This window comes from Bemisia tabaci, chromosome 6, assembly GCF_918797505.1.
Source record: "Bemisia tabaci chromosome 6, PGI_BMITA_v3".
Lineage (NCBI taxonomy): Eukaryota > Metazoa > Arthropoda > Insecta > Hemiptera > Aleyrodidae > Bemisia > Bemisia tabaci.
In genome coordinates, this window is record NC_092798.1 from 32,230,000 (window position 1) to 32,249,908 (window position 19,909).

At 36.0% G+C, this 19,909-nt stretch overlaps 1 protein-coding gene across 3 annotated transcripts in view; it reads right to left on the minus strand.

Annotated features, from left to right (window-relative positions):
* Dg (Dystroglycan) overlaps positions 1-18,404 on the minus strand; it is a 31,674-nt gene extending 13,270 nt beyond the window's left edge. For 2 of the 3 annotated variants that reach the window (XM_019061629.2, XM_019061618.2), the window contains exons 1-14: positions 18,154-18,404; positions 16,313-16,643; positions 13,442-13,651; positions 12,890-13,015; positions 12,200-12,319; positions 11,158-11,313; positions 9,966-10,193; positions 8,932-9,078; positions 7,925-8,115; positions 7,079-7,213; positions 5,655-6,012; positions 4,825-5,055; positions 3,891-4,061; positions 2,785-3,090 (exon numbers count right to left, since the gene is read on the minus strand). In XM_019061629.2, coding sequence (XP_018917174.2) covers positions 2,785-3,090; positions 3,891-4,061; positions 4,825-5,055; positions 5,655-6,012; positions 7,079-7,213; positions 7,925-8,115; positions 8,932-9,078; positions 9,966-10,193; positions 11,158-11,313; positions 12,200-12,319; positions 12,890-13,015; positions 13,442-13,651; positions 16,313-16,594 — 2,661 coding nt within the window. In that variant the 5' untranslated portion in view covers positions 16,595-16,643; positions 18,154-18,404. Of the gene's footprint in view, positions 1-2,784; positions 3,091-3,890; positions 4,062-4,824; positions 5,056-5,654; positions 6,013-7,078; positions 7,214-7,924; positions 8,116-8,931; positions 9,079-9,965; positions 10,194-11,157; positions 11,314-12,199; positions 12,320-12,889; positions 13,016-13,441; positions 13,652-16,312; positions 16,644-17,666; positions 17,930-18,153 lie in introns of those variants that run through there. The other variant, XM_072301572.1, reaches the window with a different exon arrangement.
* Between the last annotated feature and the right edge of the window lie 1,505 nt (positions 18,405-19,909).

Below are 19,909 nucleotides of genomic sequence, written 5' to 3' on the forward strand. Positions count from 1 at the left end.
TTTAAAAAAAGGAAAAACTTTTGAGTCTCGATCTTCATCCAGCACTGCACCAGGGTGTGCCAACATCGCAGTGTATCAAACTATCCTTGAAAATTTTCTTCCAGTTAACCTAATGCACACACTTATTGTTAAAAACTTCATTGTTTCCCTTCAAGAGCACATTGGAAAATCATAAAAATTGCTAAGTAGCCGTCCATAAATGAGGTAACGCTACAGGTGGGGAGGGGGGGATCAAGGGGATTGCTACGCCAATTTGTTTCTACATGTCGAAGATTAGGGACTACATCACAAAAGCTTCATAAAGGAGGAAAGGGGAGGGGCGGTCATAAATTAAAAAAAAATTGCAGTAAGTAATTTATGGACGCTCCATTCAGAAACTTTTTGACAGTTCTCCAAAGAAAGAGTGCGATTGAAGAGGATATTTCAGAAACTGGAAAATTGACACACCTTTAAAAGGTGCAACTGACAAAGCAATACAGATTAAAATCATTAAATTACGTCTTTGAATGTCTACTGGAAAAACTTTGTTAATGCATGCAAAGTGGCTTCAACAAGCGAATAAAATAATTGGAGAGTTCAAAAAAACAAATAAATGAATTAATAGATAGATAGATAATAAATAAAATGAAAAATACTTATTGAAATATTGATACAGGAATGATTTCTCAAGAAAATGGCTTCTCTCCATATGCAGGGTTCAACATTCTCATTTTCAAAAATCCATGATCTTCTCAAAGCAATTAATCCGCTTTTGAAATGAACCTTTGAGAGGTCTTTCTTCATAATGGGAGATTGCACAAAGTCACTTTCACAACTTGTTTCTTTTCACTTGTAGGGTCCTACATTCACCATCATTCTTCTACTTTGGACGAAGAAAAATACATGTAGCGGACTAAAGAATTTTTGGGCATAATCATCTCAGTGTCATCAGATTACACTCCTAGCTTGATTGTGCACGCGACTCGCGTCAAACTTTAATTGACTTTCTGAATTTCATTCCAAAATAATAGGAACCAACAACTGGAGGTCTCTTCTTTCTGTGTTGTTGGTTTAAGGTAGCCAGCCAGTCAAAAAATTGCAAGGAAAAGAGATAAGACTCATCATAACTCACATAAAACCCGTGTAACCCAGGTATATTCTCTACTTCACAATAGTGCGCCCCATAGATAAGCTTTCTTTTTTGCATTGCACAGTTAAGGGTCATTTTTTCTTGTATTAATTAAAACATACATGTTGAAGAGTAAACAAGATACATAATTTAAAAATCAAACCATTCCACTTTACGGAACACACATGCAGACGTAGCGAAGCATTAAATTGCAATTTTAATACATGGTGCCTGGTGCGAATGGTATGTTAGTGTGCAAATGCATTAGTAACTCAAAGTAAGATTCCGCAAAGCCTTTGAAAAAAAACTTTAACGATGCTTACTCCATTTAAATACTGCTTTGCACCTCCGCTTGAGAGCAAAAAAAGTAAGCTTCTGCAAAGCCTTTGAAAAAAAATTTAACTATGCTTACTCCCTTAAAATATTGTTTTGCACCTCCCCTTGAGAGCAAAAAAATATACCAGGAAGTCAAGAATTTGAGCAAAATTACCGACTTTACAGGTGATAAAGCCTCCTCACCAAAATTGGGCTGAAAAACCGACTAACTCTCTCAACATCTTGCAGAGCTAATGAGGTTAAAATCAAGAGGAGGGCATATTGAGTGTTTCTGATTACTCCACTGAACAGATCTAAAAGGCACAATCATGAGACGAATCAAACTAGAAAAGCAGGAACGAATTAGTTACGTTAAAAGTGAAAATCCTATTTCAAAAAACTCAGAAAACTTGAGCAGTTGCTCAATAAGCTGATATACGCAAGATAGTCGATTTAATGAGCGATGAATGTGTGGAGAGGAAACTCATAAATCAGGGAAAATTTGATAAAAAGTATTACTTTGAAATAATAGTGAAGTAATTATAAATAAAAACAAGGAAACAAAAGAAAATTAAAGAATATTTCTTGTAAGCAATTGTATTGAAAGGATAGATGAGGTGACGGTTGAAGAAAAGGCAATGATGCCATGACTGACAGGAATTTTCAAAAAAAGTAGCTTGGCAGTGACATCCATATGTTATCTTTCACAATATTAATGACCTTGCATGGTCAGTTTAGTCTACTGATTATTGGTCTTATCTTCTGAATATTCAAATATTTACTAAGTATTTCAATGAGGCAGTGGTAAGGAATTTTTACATGGTTGTGGCAAAGTTTTCCTTATGTAAAATTTTATGAAAAAACCAAAGAGCTTATTAAATAGCTCAAAAAAACATTCCTCAGCGGAGAAAAAGCAAGTCAAAATCCAACCAATCAAAAGCCGACAGTCAAGTTGACAAAGCAAGCCGATACCCGCAGCTAAGTTCAGTCAATCAGCAACAGTTTCCCCGTCTGGCTACATCATCAGAGCCAGTTAAAAATATCTATTTAAACGAAACCCATTTCAAGCATTTTTAAAGCAGGGTTCCTTTGCCATATGGGCTTTAAAAACTCTCGAAAAATTCCTAGTAGCTCAGTTCACTCTGTACTTCTGGAAAATGAATTGAAAAAGAAAATGAAATGATGTCACTGACCTATTATCTGGTACCTGTCTTCACCACAGATCTCCAAAAAATGGAAATTCTATGCTCTTCTACATATTATATGTACAGCTCACCCCTTAAGCACAAACAGCGAACTCATGTCGTCATGCATCATGCAAATTCGAGAGATAAAAATAAGAATGAAATCAATAATCTTACTTTGCGAAGCAAAGCTCCTACATCCTCAGGACATTTTTCAGTGGACAAGCTACGATTATGCCATGTGATAACAGTAGAGCCAGGAAGTACTGATTCGATCACTATATTGGAAGTGTCTGGATCGTTGAATAACAGCGACAACCGCTCAACAAAATGTCGCTGAATAGTTGGGGTGTCGATGAAAGTTGAATAACCTGGGGTGTCTATCACCATGCTGAAATCCATGCTGTAAATGACTTTGGGGGGCGGCTGGACATTTGCGACTAAGCCGTCGTTTGCAGCCTGACCAGTCTTGTCCTCACACACCTGAGGAACAGATCAGTTGCATTTATCTTGAGAAATTTAAATTTTCATGGAACAAAAGGTTAAAAAATTAAGGACTCAGCTTTAAAACAAATGGCCACTAATAGAGGAAATCGTCTAGGTATTGTAAAAAAAGAGGTACCGGTGCCGTAATATACACGAGTGCTACATGCTACAAAAATGGGAATTTGCGAAGATGCGAAAACCCGCATCTCAATTTGCAGACGTTACAGACTACCTGCCAAATGGTATTTTTCTTTGGATAACTAGTCACAGTAATTTCTTGAAAACTTCCTGGATGTTTCCTCTCTGTCATCAACAGAATATTCTGTATAAATTTTGAGCTAAAAAGTTGGCTTGTTTCTCTTTGAAAAAATAAAATGAGAGCAAAAATTTTGAGACATCATAATAGAGATACAAGGTTTCTGACTTTTGGTCATAAATGTGGGCAAAAAAATAACTGTAACAACTGTTAAGCAGAACAGGATTTTCTGTACTTGGGTGCTTGTTTGGAGTTTGAAAAAATGTATTTTTGAGAAGAAAATATTTGAAGCTTGGGCTTAAAGTTGTTGAATTCAAAAATACTTTCTTGTGTCAAATAGCACAGAGACAAACTTAACTGCAAACGACTAATTTTTTGGGACACAAAACTTTGTCTCAGTCAAAAACTCAAATGGTCAAAAAGAGTCGATTCGAGTTGAAATTGTAAAAAGTAGACATACGATGAGGGTGATATAATAAAATCTTTGAATTCTGATGCCTAGATGTGTGTGACAAAATGTAAATTCTGAAAGTTGACTTACCAACAGGTATTCTTTTCGACCAGTATCATTGATGGAAGGAATGCCGAAAAATTCTTGATTCTTAGAGTCGAACTGTAGCCAGTTGTTATGGGGGATTGGAGTTCTGTCTAACGTTAAAAGAGAAAGCTTCAAGTTTGGTGTGAAACCATCTTCATGATCGTAAAACGTGTCCTAAAAAAGAGAACAGAAGAAACTTAACTACAATAATGATCGCTGACAAAGGGATAGTATTTTTTTTAAACGATTCTCACAACAGTTTCAGAGACAAGAAAGAGTATTTACAAGAACTTTAGGCAAAACTTTTATCAATACTATGCATTTTGTTGTCTCCCACACGAAAAAACATACCTCAATTGCCCTATTTTAGTATTTCTCTCATATATTTTTCTTCTTAAAGGAAAATCGTCACATTATTCCTCTGAAATTTCTGGTCATTCTTCTTTATCTTTATGTGAATAGGCTCTGAAATTTGTACAACAGTTCTCTCATCAAAAAATCAAATGTTCGTAGAAATACTAAAACAGTGCACACAAGAAATGCTTTTTGTTTCATGAGATTAAGATTAACCTGATATGCCTCAAGATGAATTAGCACTAAAGGTTAGGACTGCAAAATTTTAAATTCACTTAAATTTTTCCCTTTGACCTGGAACTGGATGGGACTAAGTGTAATTCATGTATTTTTCTTAAATTTTTTAAAAAAATAACTTAATTTTTTGGTTGAAGATCAAATTCAATATTTGCTGCCAGTTTAAAACTGAAGGGAAGAAATATAGCTTAAGTTGGAAAGAATCTAACACCAACTGAAAATTTTCAGTAGAGCAAAGACGAGCAGAACTTGGAACTTAAAGATAAAGCCTAAAAGTACGATGCACTGGTTTCTCATTGAAAAAAGTGTTCCTAGGGCATCAGATGAAAGTAGACTGAACAATTACCTCGGGGACTTTGAAGACATATAGCTGTCCCACAGTCGCATTGATGTAATCAACAGGATTGCGAGTGGACGGAGAGTAATTTTCAGGTTTTGGGTAAGATGTCGGAAGTGATGATTTGTTCTCGCACTGACCGATTCCTTGCCAAGAGATTTTACTTATACTTAGGTATGGATGCAATGCTTCATTCACAGAGGGCTTCACCTTCCCTGAATCAGGATCTGTGGCCAGAACCTTTTGGAAAAAATAAAAATCAATGATACAGAATTTCCGACAGTTTTGGATTTTCAAAATTCCAAACTTTTACAGAGTTCCTTAAATTTTTAAAGGAGGTATTCACTCCAAAAAAAGTTCGACAACCCTATTGATTTTTTATTACTTTATGAACGAACATCAAGGTCAAAAATCAAGCATTGTAATAAATGTTCTCCATCAAAATAACACGAATGACATGGTGGACAAATTGATTATTTCCGATTATACAAATTAAGTGAGTGATTAATGTTTCCTTTCCTATTGATTTGATATTCTCCCTCACCAAGGAGGCCCAAGTTTTAGCAAAAAAATGTTACGAAAAATCTGTTACCAGTCGAAAATTCTAATCCTAATCTTAAAAATCCCTTGAAGGAATAGGAGGATTAATCCTTTTCAATTATGGAATCTGTAAAGTTGCGATCAAATAGATTGAGGTTCTCCTACGTCGATTATTTTGAGAGTAAGTCAAATTTCTTGTTTCTGATAATCTGTCTACTGACTCGAAATTTTTTCCAAAGGTTCCTTCAGGTTAAAGAAGTAAATTTGATGAGGAGCACTGATGAAAAGCAGAAACTTACTGAAATCAATTTCTTCAACTGGGCAGTGGGACACTGATTTGTAGGCAGAGAGTCATTGGTGTAGGAAAAAACTACTGGGTCAGCTTTCAAATCAACAGAGCGAACGGTGATGTGTGTTGTTTCGTCTGGATCGTTGTTCAGCTTGGCTAGCTTTCCTACTAAGAATAATTCCCAGTCGACTGCGGATGAGAAATGTAGAGGCGCATTGATGTGAACGTACAGATTGATTTCGTGATTGAGAGCGCGCAATCTCTTGTGGTGCTGTACATTGAGTTCCAGCGTTTCATTTACACTAAGACCGCCGGAATCGATTGCCTCGATGTTGAGGAACCAACGTGAGACATGTTCCTCTATAGGTCTGAGATAAGAAGAAAACAGAAAAATGTCAGTTTCACTTGCACAGCTTATGAAGATTTAGCATGGCAGTCTATTACATTTTGATGAACAGTTTTTTTAAATTTAAGGCAGTGGAAACATTTTTGACCGGATCTGTGAAAAAAGACTTAATCTTTCAGGAGAAAACTCACTTCAACTTTTTGCAAACACTTAATCCACGCTTTTCTATCCCGTGAATTTTGGTCTTGGAACTCATGGTTAATATCTCCTTCAATTTTTGAGATTTTGGGGTCAAACTTTCACCAAAATTACCAGATTTTTCTTCTTCTTTCTCCATGCGTTTGCAAGAAGTTAAGGAAAATTACCTCTTGGCAGGTCCGGTCCCTTTTCACAGATCTCGGCACATATACAACCACTTGTAGGTAATAAGTTACGGAATCAACAGTTTAGAGCCAGTGGCCTTGATGTAAGGTGGGGTAAAACGATATTTCGAGATGAAGCATAACATTCATACTTAGTTGTGTAGATTAAAAGGGAATTATGGAGGATAATAACTATACAAATTTTTACTAAAGATTCGTATAGATTGTTTCATAATTTTTAGCTCTTTGACAACAACATTGTAACTTTGAAGATGCTTCTTCCAAAAATACTTTGATACTAGTTAAATTTTAGACTACATTGGGTAATTTGGAACGACAATGTCTGGCTTGGTTTAGAAACAACGTATGTACCACTAATTTCCTTGTGCACATAAGTGTTTTTAGAGGGGAGCCAGGAATTGTAGTTTCTAATGGGAAAATGAAGTTTATTTTGTTATGACAAATTTACAGCTACTCATTTCTGCAAAATGCAGAAATGAGTTGTACTGTATTTTTGCAGTATGATAGTTGACTAAAATAAAAAAATAACAAAAGAAATTAAAACAACTGCTTCCTTGCATATAATAAACATGACAAATCCAACTATTCCCAAAGAGCCTTGACATTTTTTAATTCAGATTCAAGCAGATCAAGCAGAAGATCAAGCAGAAAATACATTCTTTAAATAGCACTGTAAGAAATTTCAAATAAAATTGTAGGACTTACAATGCATAGATTTCTTGAGTGTTTGGATTGAATTGTACCCATGAATTAGGTGATATTGGGTTTCCTTCCATTTTAACGACTAGACGCAAAGTATCATCTTCAAGATCTGAGAAGGTATCGTTGGGAATCTTAAACCTGAATAAAGAGAAACATAGGACACAAATAAAATACGAGATTTAGGGGGATGATGGCGCTCCTTTTCATAGGAGGAAATGTGCCTGGGCATGGGATACAGCTAGTTCCAAAATATTCTGCAGAACAGTCAACATTTAAATTCGTGATATAAAAGTTGTAGGCATTCACTGCCATGCTGCGGAAATACGACAAATGAGTATTTGAATGTTGTCAAACGTCCTCTCAGAAAATAATTATTTTTGAAGCAGGTTATGAATATTTTTTCATGAAATTTTCAGGAGCTTTACCTCAAATTACAAATAAAATTCTCTAAAAATTCGGAGGAAAAGTATTGACAAATTTTCCAGAAAATTCATAATTTATTGAAGGAAATGTGGCAACACCTGGAGACTCAACAGCGTTCTTTCTTAGCATGATAGTTCAGCACTCAAAGATTTAGACTTGTTGACTATTAAATAAATGCTTTGTCTTAATTTCCAAAAATTTGGTGTTTGGGTGGATCTTATTTTTCTTCACAGATCAATTATCTGAAATTAACAAAACACAATTCTTTGACGATCCCAACTGACCCGTTCAATGGCCTCAGATCAGGTGAATCCAAATTCCAGTAGAAAAATAAAAACTCTACTTGATAAAATATGAAGACAGCTAGGTTTTGAATAAACTTCAAGTGGTCAAAAGGAAATTTGCATTACTCAATGATATTTATACCTGAAAACTTTTCCAGCAGTGAGAGCAGATTTTGGCAAGCGGTGTTGAATGGTCGGAGGGAAATTTTTGGTGTCATTTTCGATTTTTTCTGTCGGAGCTGGCGATGGAGGAGAAAAGATAATTGATGAGGTAGGGTAGTCTCCAGAGGAGGTGATGTTGTCATCATTGTCAGGAGTTCCTGCATCAGGAGCCTGTTGAGAAAAATATTTCATCATTTTTTAATATGACAAGAAAACTTAATATATTTAACAAATAATTCTTTTTTTGGAGAAGGGGGGGGGGTTTCTAAGTTGCAAGATGTAATCGACAGGGGTGCAGGAATTTCCTAAACAAAGACTGTTGATCAAACAGTTTGGCCTCCTGGCCAAATGTCCAATTTTACAAGAAGATGTGCCGTGATGCAATATGTAAACGAAGGGTAATAATTTTTTAAAATTTCCTCACTTTAAAAGACATTTTGTGGGGCATCTACAGACTCAGCAGAAAAAATTTCACAGACTTTCCCAGGTTTTTGCTGACTAAAAAAATCGGGATTTGATGACTTTTTACAATACGATATATTACATATGCATAACTGGAGATAAAACTTTTTTGGAATAAACATCGTTGTAAATGACAGACACATGTGAAATTTTTTCCTTCAGGAGTGAATCATTCAATTAACTAAAATTGCACTTCCTCATTCAAAATTATTCCTTTCTGGAGAATTGAATAAAGACCCAGTATGATTGCTTGGGTAGTGCTGATGTTTTTTTCACATGATAAGTTTTCAGATTTCTTAAATTTTTCATAAAAGTCCCTGACTTGAATTTTCTGGTTTTCCAGACCTGTAGACACCCTGTCCTAGGATTGTGAGATCGGGCATTCTCTGCACCACTGGTGACTGAATTCTGATCACAAATACATACATTTTACTGGATGCTTTCAGAGCACTGGAAATAAATGGATGAAAAATAATATCTAATATCTTTAAAACAAGGAGAAAAGCGAGAGAAAGTATTACTTACTTCGGAACTACTGAGATCAGGCAAAGCTGTTGAGGCAGGTTCGAGGAAAGTAGGAGATGGGGCGATAAGGTCTTCCAAAGTTGCTGATCTACTTTTCATTTCATAAACTGGAGGAGAATAAATCATACCAGTAGGGCGCACAGGATCCTAGAGAAAATATGATACATATTAGAATTTTGGAACAAATAAAAAAACAATAACATTTTAATTAATCAAAGAAGGCACAATGAATTAATTGACCATCAATAAATTCAAAATTTAAGAATGTGGTTAAACTTGCTTCTTGGAACGGTGCTTAGATAATTTTTTTTTCCAGTCCACAAAAATACAGGAGAAACTAAGTGAATTCCATGGTGAAACTTACCAAAATGTGTCATAATTGCAATGTTCCAAAATTTCTGCACTTACTATATTTTTTTGGGGCGTAAAAGATCAACAGCTTGGAATTTTGATAGGAGGAGCATGAAATGTTACTGAAAAATCGGAGAGAATTCAAACCAAAGATGCTGATTTGTTCATGTTGCGAAAAATAAAGCATGCCTGGAAATGGAGTGTTGTAATTGGTTTTAAGGTTCAGTCATCAAATATAAGGCGAACATCTCATGCTAGCTTCGAAAACAGAAATAACAACAGTGGTGCTTTTAATTAGTGTGTAATGATTCATCAGAATTTCAAGAGAAAACGTGCTTCACATAGTTCGGCTGATACATATTAGAGAAAGTACTGTTTCAGATGCAATCATAAAAAACTACATCATGTAACTCATTATTATGTTTTACTTGATCAGACATATGGAGCGGTTTCTACATTCAGTTCCAACTAATTTTGCCTAACTAGTCATGAATGTAACAACACATTAGGAACGCCATCTGTTTCAATATTAATTTTTCGTAATGTACCTATATGTTTTGTGGCAAAAAAAGTTATATGTGAAAAAAAAATTATATGTTGTCAAAAAAATATATAGGTACATTACAAAAAATTAATATTGACACAAATGACGCAGATAAACGCATTAGGTGCTTAAAACTTACAAAAGTTGGTGTTGGCATGACTGAAATGACCGGATCAGGACTTTTGTACACATGTGATACGGGTGCCAGCGATTCTCCATGATGATGTCTATGAGGATGTAAAGGTGTTGACTCAACGGTTGCAGGATGAAACGAAAAGGATGGTGAGGACATGGTTGGAATGATCCGAGAATTAGGCTCATCCAAGTCATTGTCAGTTTCGATGTTATCTGCTCCAAAACCTGCAATCTAAAATGGATTTTCAAAGGTTAATTAACCTTACATGTTGACGAAGTGAAGCAAAAACCTCCAAGTGATGTCAAATGAAATGTTGGAGAACTTGCCTTATTTTTCTACTCTAGCAGGAGTTCCTATCAATTGGACCACATTTTGCAACAAGGAACTACAATTAATGGCTTATGTTAGGAAAAACATATGTCTCATTAGTTTCCCTATGCAGAGAGGTGTTTTCGGCTATGAGCAAGAAATTGTAGTTCCTTATTACGAGATGTAGTCTGATAGCAGAGAATGATAAAGTCAGAAAAGCCTCAACCTTTTTTTTTTCTTTCTTTCTTTTTTTTGGGCGCTTTAAAGCAAGAGTAAATCATACTATATATTACAGTTAGGTTTTACCGGGAAGAGGATTGAAAAAGATTTGAGCCAATGATATAGTACTGCCTTTCTAGAATGGACTTTCACAGTAGAAAAGCCAAATTTTAGGCCACTTCAATCTCTTACAAAATATGTGGCATTCTTATTTCACACTTTTCAGACAACACGATACATATCAACAGTGAAACTGTAGGAACTCGTATCTCGGTTGGCGACATTGCAGACTTCCCGTCATCCTTTGTTTTTAGAATTGCAAAATTTCTTGAATGAATACTGCCCTGAATTTTCTACTTTGTGCGATGAAAATTGCATAAATATTAGAAATAGCATTGGTTTTTTTTTTTTTTTTTTTTTTTTTGATCAAATCAACTAGAGGCAAAGTTTGAACCAAAGAAGACAAAATACCAATTCCTGCAGTTTCACTATCAATATATAACTTTTTGAAACAAAAGCGCCTTAAAAAGGAACCCTTGCTATTTTAATGGAACAATACAATTTGTAATACAGAGACATTCAGCAGTGATTCAAAGGTCAAAACCAGTTTAGATGGCCTACAATTTGAGAAAAAGTAAAAATAATCTGAGTTGGAGAAGTTACCGACCTCCCTTCGTTTTCGCGCATTATTACTGACTGATGAAACATGCCATCCAATCACAGGCATTTGCACAGTTTCAGAGAGTGACCCTTCCAGTGCATCCTGCTTAACTTGGTTGAGAAGGTCCATTCTGTCAAGCCACACTCGACTATCACAGCCGATCTATGAACAATAGGGGAGACAAAATTAAGAACATTAACAACGCTTTTAAATAACCTCCAGATAAGAAATGTTACATGAAGAATATACAGACATTATTTCCCCCTCCAAAATGGGATTTATGGTACAACGATTTTATCATTCAGTTTCAGTTTCACTGTAAAAACAAAGTTTAAAGACCTTTTGGAATTTTAAAAAATATTCTCTTCCATCTGGGGAAAAGTTTTCTTGGTCCATTAAAGTTTCTTTGATTCAGATGAAAAGAAATTTATATTTGAATTAAAAACACTTCTTGAATAAAAAATAAACGGAGACAGAGAGAGACAAGTCGCTTCAGTTTGCTAGCAATCGGTCATTATGCTTATATTTAAAGCAACCACTAGTCCTGCTGAAATTTTAATATAGAAAGTAGTACAAATGGGGGCAAAAAAAAATATCATTAGGAGTAACTTTTTTCAAATCAAAGAAACTGCCATTGAGCAATAAAGCTAATCTTCAAACAAAAGAGAATAATTCTTCAAATTAAATAAAAAAGTTTTCATACAATTTTTTCCGATGCTTCAATTTCAATCAAAGAGGGGTGGGAAAAGCAAGTAATTGAAGATGTAAGTCAGAAAAAACCTGAAATTAAAAAATAGTATTTTGAGAAAGTACATTTCAAAAGTTCAATTGCTGTTACACTACGGCTGAGTAACTTCGATTAAAAAAAAAGGAGAAGAAAAAATAAAAAAAAGAGTGCATTTACTGATCAAAAATTGGGGAACTATCGTGAGATTTAATGTGTAAATACTTGTGCATATGTTGCATGCAAAAATCAATTTCACCGAAAATCAATGTCAGTTATCACAAGTTTCGGATTGGGTACCACCTGGGAAGACAAATAACTTACCTGCCAAAGAAAAGACGATGACTCTTTGGATCTTTGCTGCTTCGCATCACCTGGGCCAGCAAGGAGGACTGAGTTTAACAAGAGATCATCATCTTCGTCAGGTAAGAGAGAAACCATACTCTGTTCAACACAAAACAGTGACATTTAAATAATTCGTTTGGTTTTGCAGGTTGCTATTTTTTCTCTTTTTTTACGCTGCCTTTTCCCCGAATAAGCTTTCCATTACTAATCAGAACTTAGTTTGGATCAAAATAGACACACGTTTCCATCATCAGCATGAAAAAATAATGTAAATACCTGTTTTATTACAAAAACAAAAATTCTTCAAAATTTCAGACTTTTTGAAATTGGCAGGTTTTTGAGAAAAACTTGGATAAAACTATTTTACTTGATAACATTGATGGCCAAAGTGTAGGGCTGAGTATCTCTATTTGCAATTTTGTAAACTTTCTGTCATACATGATTTCTTCTTTGGAAAATTAGTCAACATAATTTCTTGTAAAACTTCCTTGACTTTTCTCTTCTATTAGCAGAATATTCTGTAAAAATTTCAAGCTATCAAGTTGGCTACTTTCTCTTTGAAAAATAAAAGAGGGGCAGAAATTTATAAACTCCCAAGAGGAGGTTTACGATTTTGTACTCTAGGCATCCGTAAACAGTTGTATATAGTATTTGAATCAAACAACTTACATAATGCAAGCCTAGATAGCCAGCAAGATTTTTAATTGACGCTATTTTTTGCTCGTTGCTTAAGTCATCGATAGCGGCATCGACCACCAAATTTATCACAGTAATTTCTTCATCTGCTTGACATTTCTAAAAGGAAAGAAAAGAAAAAAAGTAAAATGAAAATCAAAAGAGAACACCGAGGAGGAGAAAGTGTCCTTCGGAAAAAATGGTGAAAATAAAGAATTGAATGAGTTCCAGAGCAAAAATGGGGGATTCAGTATTTTCTGATAGGTTCTCTTTATGCAAAGAATCAAACCATTTTTTGACTTATCTTTTTTTTTTATTATTAAGTATCCGACAAAACGACTCAACAAATTTAATTTTTGGATTTATCTTTTGCTTGTTTAAGTCTTCAAAAGTTTTTCTACACACGATTGTATAACAAGACACTAGTGCTCCTTTAATTAATATTTTGGCATTAATTGCTGTCGCTGAAAATGAAATTTCAAGGATCAAGCTTTTAAATTTAAGTGATGAGAGACTGTAAGCATGAATACAATAGCGAATAATTACCTGGTCTTTTTGAAATCCATTGAAGTAACTAAACGGTAAAACATCAACTGAGAAAACGTCATCAACAGATTCTTTTAATTTTGGATTAACAGCAGTAATTTTAATGTAAATTTCTCCTGTATCCTGTTCAGACGGTACACCTTCTAGAATTCCAGAGGTTCGATTAAAGGTTAACCATTTAGGTAGAGGCCTGTTTTCAGTCCCTTCCACCTATAAAAAAAATTCAAAGTTATCATTAATTTTGGATTTTAAGAGAGGCAGGGAGGCAATTCAGTAATTTTTAATTCTTCAGTTATAAAAACAAATTTTCCCGAGCTTTTCAAATAATGCAACGCACAAAAACTACTTCAAAGTTGCATATTTAAAGCTAGTTTTGGAACTTGTTACGCAGCTGGTAGTGAAAATGACTTATTATGCCAGCAAGGGCACAAGAATTTTGGCATTTGTCAGGTACTCCATTATAATTGGGGAAAAAACAACGTAATCTGCCGTAAACAATAACACAAAATCAACTTAAAATGGGACGAAGGCCCCCAAAAAATAAAAAACTTGGAACATATTGCAGTATCACAACTGCATTTTTAACCGGTAAAAAAAGGAAAATTAAAAAAGAAACAAACTGAGTCTCATTGCTGTAATACCTGAGTCTCACAATGACAGCAGTGAGGCTCAGTTTGTCCCTTCTTATTTTCCTTTTTTCCCAGTTATGCAGTTGTGATACTGCGGAACATCCAGGCTTTTCATTTTATGCCTTTATTTTTGCAGCCTTGGTACAATTTTAAGTTGATTTTGTTTTAATTGGAAACATCGTTGCCATATCAAAGACAGCAAGGTAAAGTACACTTAGACTGAGTTCAGTGGAAAGAAACCAAGCACCATTACCCTGGTAAAAATTGGCAGTAGGATCTGTGTTTCAAAATACTATAGACCTACAGCCGGCTGTTAGATTACCTATAGTTTCTATACCCTGCTATACAATTTCTTATAGCCTTTTACAGCCGATAGCGATAAAGCTGCAGCCAGGCGATAAACTGTATAGCCCGGCGATAGAAACTATAACTGGGCTGCATAATTTATTATCGCTTCGTACAGCCTGGCTGTATGATTTTATATCGCCTTCTATAGCCGGCTATGAGAATTCCTATAGTCTTTTGAACTGCAGCTTCTATTGCCAATTTTTACCAAGGTAAGAAAGAAAAAAAAAAAGGATTGTGGTTCCATATAAGGGTGATTTCATACTGACAGGAATAGCTGAAATGTGCAACACCGTAAAAATAAAAGTGCACCAATTTTAACCAAATTTCATTCCTTCGTTTTAAAGGTATTGAACTTCCGTTTTCCAGCTTTGGCAGGAACTATTTTGATTCAGTACAAAGTTACCGTGATTGACAAACAAGCCATTGAATCAGGTATCAACTCTTTCTGTGAGACTGCCCGGAGGTCATGATTTATGGTTTAAGTAACATTAAATTGAGGATTTTGTGGAGTGAGGAAATAGTGCTACACACCTAAAAATCACTGGTTTTCATAAAAATTAAAGTTTTCAATGTAAAAAGAGAGCCAAATTCTCAGTAATGGTTTAGTCGGGAGAACTTCAGCGAACAATTTGATGAGAGTTTTGAAACTCCTAGCTTCAACTGGCAAGACAAACAGTGCACTTAATACAGCTGCTAAAATATGTTGCCAAATGTGGTGACACTTCTTTTAAATGACTTTTCTCGCTTAAAAATGAACATTCCAGTTCCAAATGGCAATTTTCTTGAACACTAGAGTCTCCTTCCGGCAAATATTGCCCAAGAATCCATGATCAGTCCTTATTTATTATTGCAAATTGCTCTTTTGCTTCAAAATCGCGGTTGGTGACGCATCACCGACCGGACATTTTCAACGTTTTAAGTCTCATACTATCTGATATAATCATACTTTAACACATTTTTTAGCATGAATAAGTTCAAGAGATCATTCTTCTTGATTTATCAACTTGATTTTCAATAGTTTTGCTCTAAGTTGTTTATAACCCACATCAACACGACTATTCCTTTTATCATGAAATCACCCATAACTTAATTTTTAAAATACAGCTAGACCCTCCTTTAAACTCGAAGCATTTCTCCTTGACTTGGAATTGCTAAGATCGGTCTCAACTAATTTTTTCTTCTGATGTACAGTTTAGTTCCGTTCTATGTAATGGGCCTGTTCCAAACTTTTTTTAGAGCAAAAATTAGATTAGTTCCTTATAGATAATGTCTCAAAAATCAAGATGAGCGCATCGGCAAACTCTGAAATGCACTCCTAACTTCACAATCTGTGAAAAAATTTGCGTTTTTATAAGATTCCCGCTTCAAAAAGGATACTACAGCACAGGTGATTTCGTTGGAGGAGTTGTTCCATTCAATCCCTGCTCAACATGGCCGACATTTCCACATGCAAATTGAGGAGAAAACGAGGTCAATCAAGGTGGATATCTATCAATGCGAGAAAAATGTGAATGTTAACACGCCGATTGTTATCAGGTGGTTAGAATCATCGTCCCGTCACATGTGTTTTGGCAGATTGGCGTCGGCTACGTTAAATTTTGCATAGTATCCTTGTGAGCAGGGATTGGACGGAATGACTCCTCTAAGAAAATGTTCACCTATGCTGTGGTATCGTTATGGAAGCGGGAAGCTCGAAAAAACGCAAATTTCTTGCGCATATTGTGAAGTATGGAGTGCATTTCAGACTTTGCCAATGCGCTCATCGTGATTTTTGAAACATTTTCTATGAGTAACAACTCTTAATTTTGCTCCAGCAAAAGTTTGCAACGGGCCCATTACGTCCAATTATAATTCAAAAATCCTTTCTTAAGTATTGAAAAAATTGAGTACTTACCTCATAGTGGCCAACAGTCCCAGAAAATGCATCAGGAGGCACTGAAAGATGGAATAATCTGCCTGCATGAGTGGAAACATCTGGTATACCCCATAGCCTTTGGACAGAGGAGACTGATGTCTCTTGATTTTGAAGCAGAAAAGAATCTTCAGCACTAATATCTATTGAGTCAAAATTTACAAGTCGTTGTTGCCGGACCTGTTCATTTGTTTGAGCGGCATTAGTTAGAAGATTTGGTACAAATAGGAGCAAAGAAATAGAATAACTTATAATTCTCTGCATTTTCAATGACTCTTTCTTCTTCAAATTGAAATCAGACTGTCATTCCAACCTGCAACAAGTAAATAAAACCTGAATTATTTATCAATCAGGATTTTAAAACGAGAAAGTGCGACAGTGGGAGTTCATCTGATAGGAGTTGGAATCAAAATGAAATGGTTTAGCTCCTCAGACAAAGATATGGAGGTCTAAATTGGAACATGACTGGAGCGAACCCAGAGAAATTAGTGGACTGCAATTGAACTTGACCCTTCATCTGGGAATCAGAGGCAAGACAGCATTCCTCTCCTGTCTGCCGACAACAAAATACCTCCTTGCTTTAATAGGGTAACTGAACCAAGAAAGTGATATCCAACTATTAACGGTCTGTAATATTCCAAATTAAGGCCTTTCTTTTAATGATCGGCGAAGGTACCGATGGAATTCCATCGGCTGCCATTTTGACTGTCAATCCTTCGATTAGTCAAGGGCGTTTTTTCATCCGAAGCGCAGAGGATCGCTACGGAACGCATCGCTTATCTATCCTGTTCCACTGGCGCGTTCCTGTGGAGCTCTTGGACCGCTCTCTTGAGGTGGGTTGAGGCCGCAAAGATCCCGATCAATTGCTTTCCACTAATAAAAAAAAGCCCTTCAGGAGTTTAAGAGCGCTTCTCCTTCCAATGGATACCATTGTAAACAAAAACTAATTCCTGACCTACAAAAAAAAATCATTAAGAGGTTCGATCAGTTTACAGCATAAAGATGGAAGCTATAGATTAGCTGATCCACCAATGGAACATGTACCGGAGAAATGACCGCTACCTCCCATCAGTAATCGGTGGTACCAAATACATCTGCCGATCAATCGCAATAGTCATGCCGTCAGAGCCGACCGATCAGTTTAGAAGAGCACTTAGGTGATCGACAGTACCACCGATCAATAAAAGAAAAGCCCTTGGATTGACAACAAAATGAAAGATTATTCTAGACTGAGAGTCCGACAGTCCTTAAACTGAAACTGCTTTCATCAACAGAGGATAAAATACAAATGTGACCACATAAATTCGACTAATGAATGACAGAAAAAAGAGGCTACCTGCTGCAGCATGTACGGTTCACAGGTTAACGATATATTCTTTCCGTCAGATCAAATGTTCTAATTTTGCGGTCGCTGTATTTGAGCACCAGACAGGGCGGGTGTCTAACAGTGCAACATCCTCCATCTCAAAGTTCAAACCCAGAGATTAGGCAAAGAAAATAAGAGCATGAATAAAGGGAGACCTATGAAAGAATAAAAACTTTGAAGGCTGTCATAAAGGGAGTACAGAAGTCTTGATATGCATCATTGATCAGAGAGATAATAGCTGTCAACTGTGTTACACAAACCCTCCCACCACCCACACAAACACCAACGCCAGAAGTGGTTTATTTCGGAAAGAAAAGATATTGTAATCATTGAAATGTGAGTTTCGATTTTCTGAGCGGATGAATGTACCAAAAAAGGTATATAAAAGAGGAGATAACACTCGAAGAGTGTAGAATAAACTAAATTTGGGACATCGTCATCAAGAAAAACTACTTACAGCTCATAACCTGAAAACTGAGTCATCAAACAGAAGAGAAACACCGAAATACTGTGTGCAGAAACTTCGAACACGTCGTAAACTGTACATAAATACTAAATGAAGTACTAACACGATAGAACACAATAGTGGGGCAAAAATTGGGGGGAATTAGTTGAATAAAAACGAAAAACAGGATACATCATTGAGCTTTCCTACTGCACCATGGTGAAAAGCTCAAGCTCAGCTGCACTGCAAGCACAGAGAAAATACAGAGGAAGGTGGTGATTGGGTGGCAAGCGGAGGCGGAGAATTTACTTTTCTACCTACGTCACAGTCACTTCCAAAGATCATAGTTTTCCTACAACCAATCACAGTTTATTGGCTCACAGCCGCGAATTTCAAAATGAGTAGCCTCAACTCCAACTGCCGACCTAGGGAGAATTTCGCCGTCCGCAGCGCGCATGGCAGCACGACCCGCCTTTCATTATTACACTTCCTCTAATGTAATTTTAAAGGTCGGAAATTAAAAAAAATTAATTAAACACGAAGTTGCCCATTTAACAGAAGTCGCTAGTTCAGTGAACCGATATGACAGTATACGTCGTTTATTTGGCCAAAAAAAAAAAAAAAAAAAAAAAAAAGTTTTGGGACTTGTTTGGACCAAGAATCATGATTCAGAGTTCATTTAGTCTTAGGTAAGAAAGTTTTAGGACCATCGGGCATCAAACTCGGAATAGCGTGTTTCGCAGTCGAGCATCTTATCCGCACAGCCACCAAGGCTCGTTACAAGCTGACAATGATGAGCTGAGGTGAGATTGGCGATGCCGGGAGCGCGCCGCCGCGGCACATTGCGCAATGCTTGAAGTATCCCTGTAGGTTTGTAGGCGCCAATGCGCGCTTCGAGCTGGCAGCCGCAGCACGCCGCAACGCAGCGTGCCGTGCCAAAAGCCCACATTTAAGGGTGTTAAAACCTTGGTAATTTGACATCGAATTTTAAATCAGCGACTCAAAAAACAGCAATAACGAAACCCTCGTGATTATTCAGTCATTAACCGACTTATTTCTTCCTATTTTTGAGTTCTGAACCATAGTGCGCCGCGGACAGCGGAATTCTCCCCTGTGCTCACTATATCCACTTTTTGGGGATGTCATTTCCATTCTTCAAAGAATATTTCTCAGTGCTGCGGTCAAAGAGGAACTTGAAAACTATGTAGAGAGAAACAGGTATAGATGCTAACTGTACACATTGACTGAGGGCCTTTTTATTTTAAGTAGCTCATGACTGGAAATCAATGAGATCAGTGATCGGGCACAGTACCCAGTCTAATAAAAATTTCACTAATTTTGTCAGTGAGACATTTTTCCTTTTTCATTAGAGTATTTTGATACGATAGGAAAGCATTGAAATGAAAAAAAAAATAAATAAACAGATGAATTAATACGTAAAAAATAAAGGAATAAATACATAAAATATAACGAATGAAAAAGAGGTAAAAATGTTGAACCATTGCGACCCAGATACGTTTTTTTCCACTTTAACACACTATTAACATATGAACGGCTTGATCTAGAATCTACCTGACTTTCTCATTCGATTAATATCAAAGGAAAAACACGTAACCTTCAGTTTTGAGGTGGCGTGGATTTTTTTTTTTTATACTGTGGGCATTTCAAAAGGAGTTTCATGACACTAAACTGGTCGGTTCTAGTTTGAGAAAATAAAACATGGGAAGAGATCAACAAAAATAAAAAAAGTAGGAAATTAGGAACATGA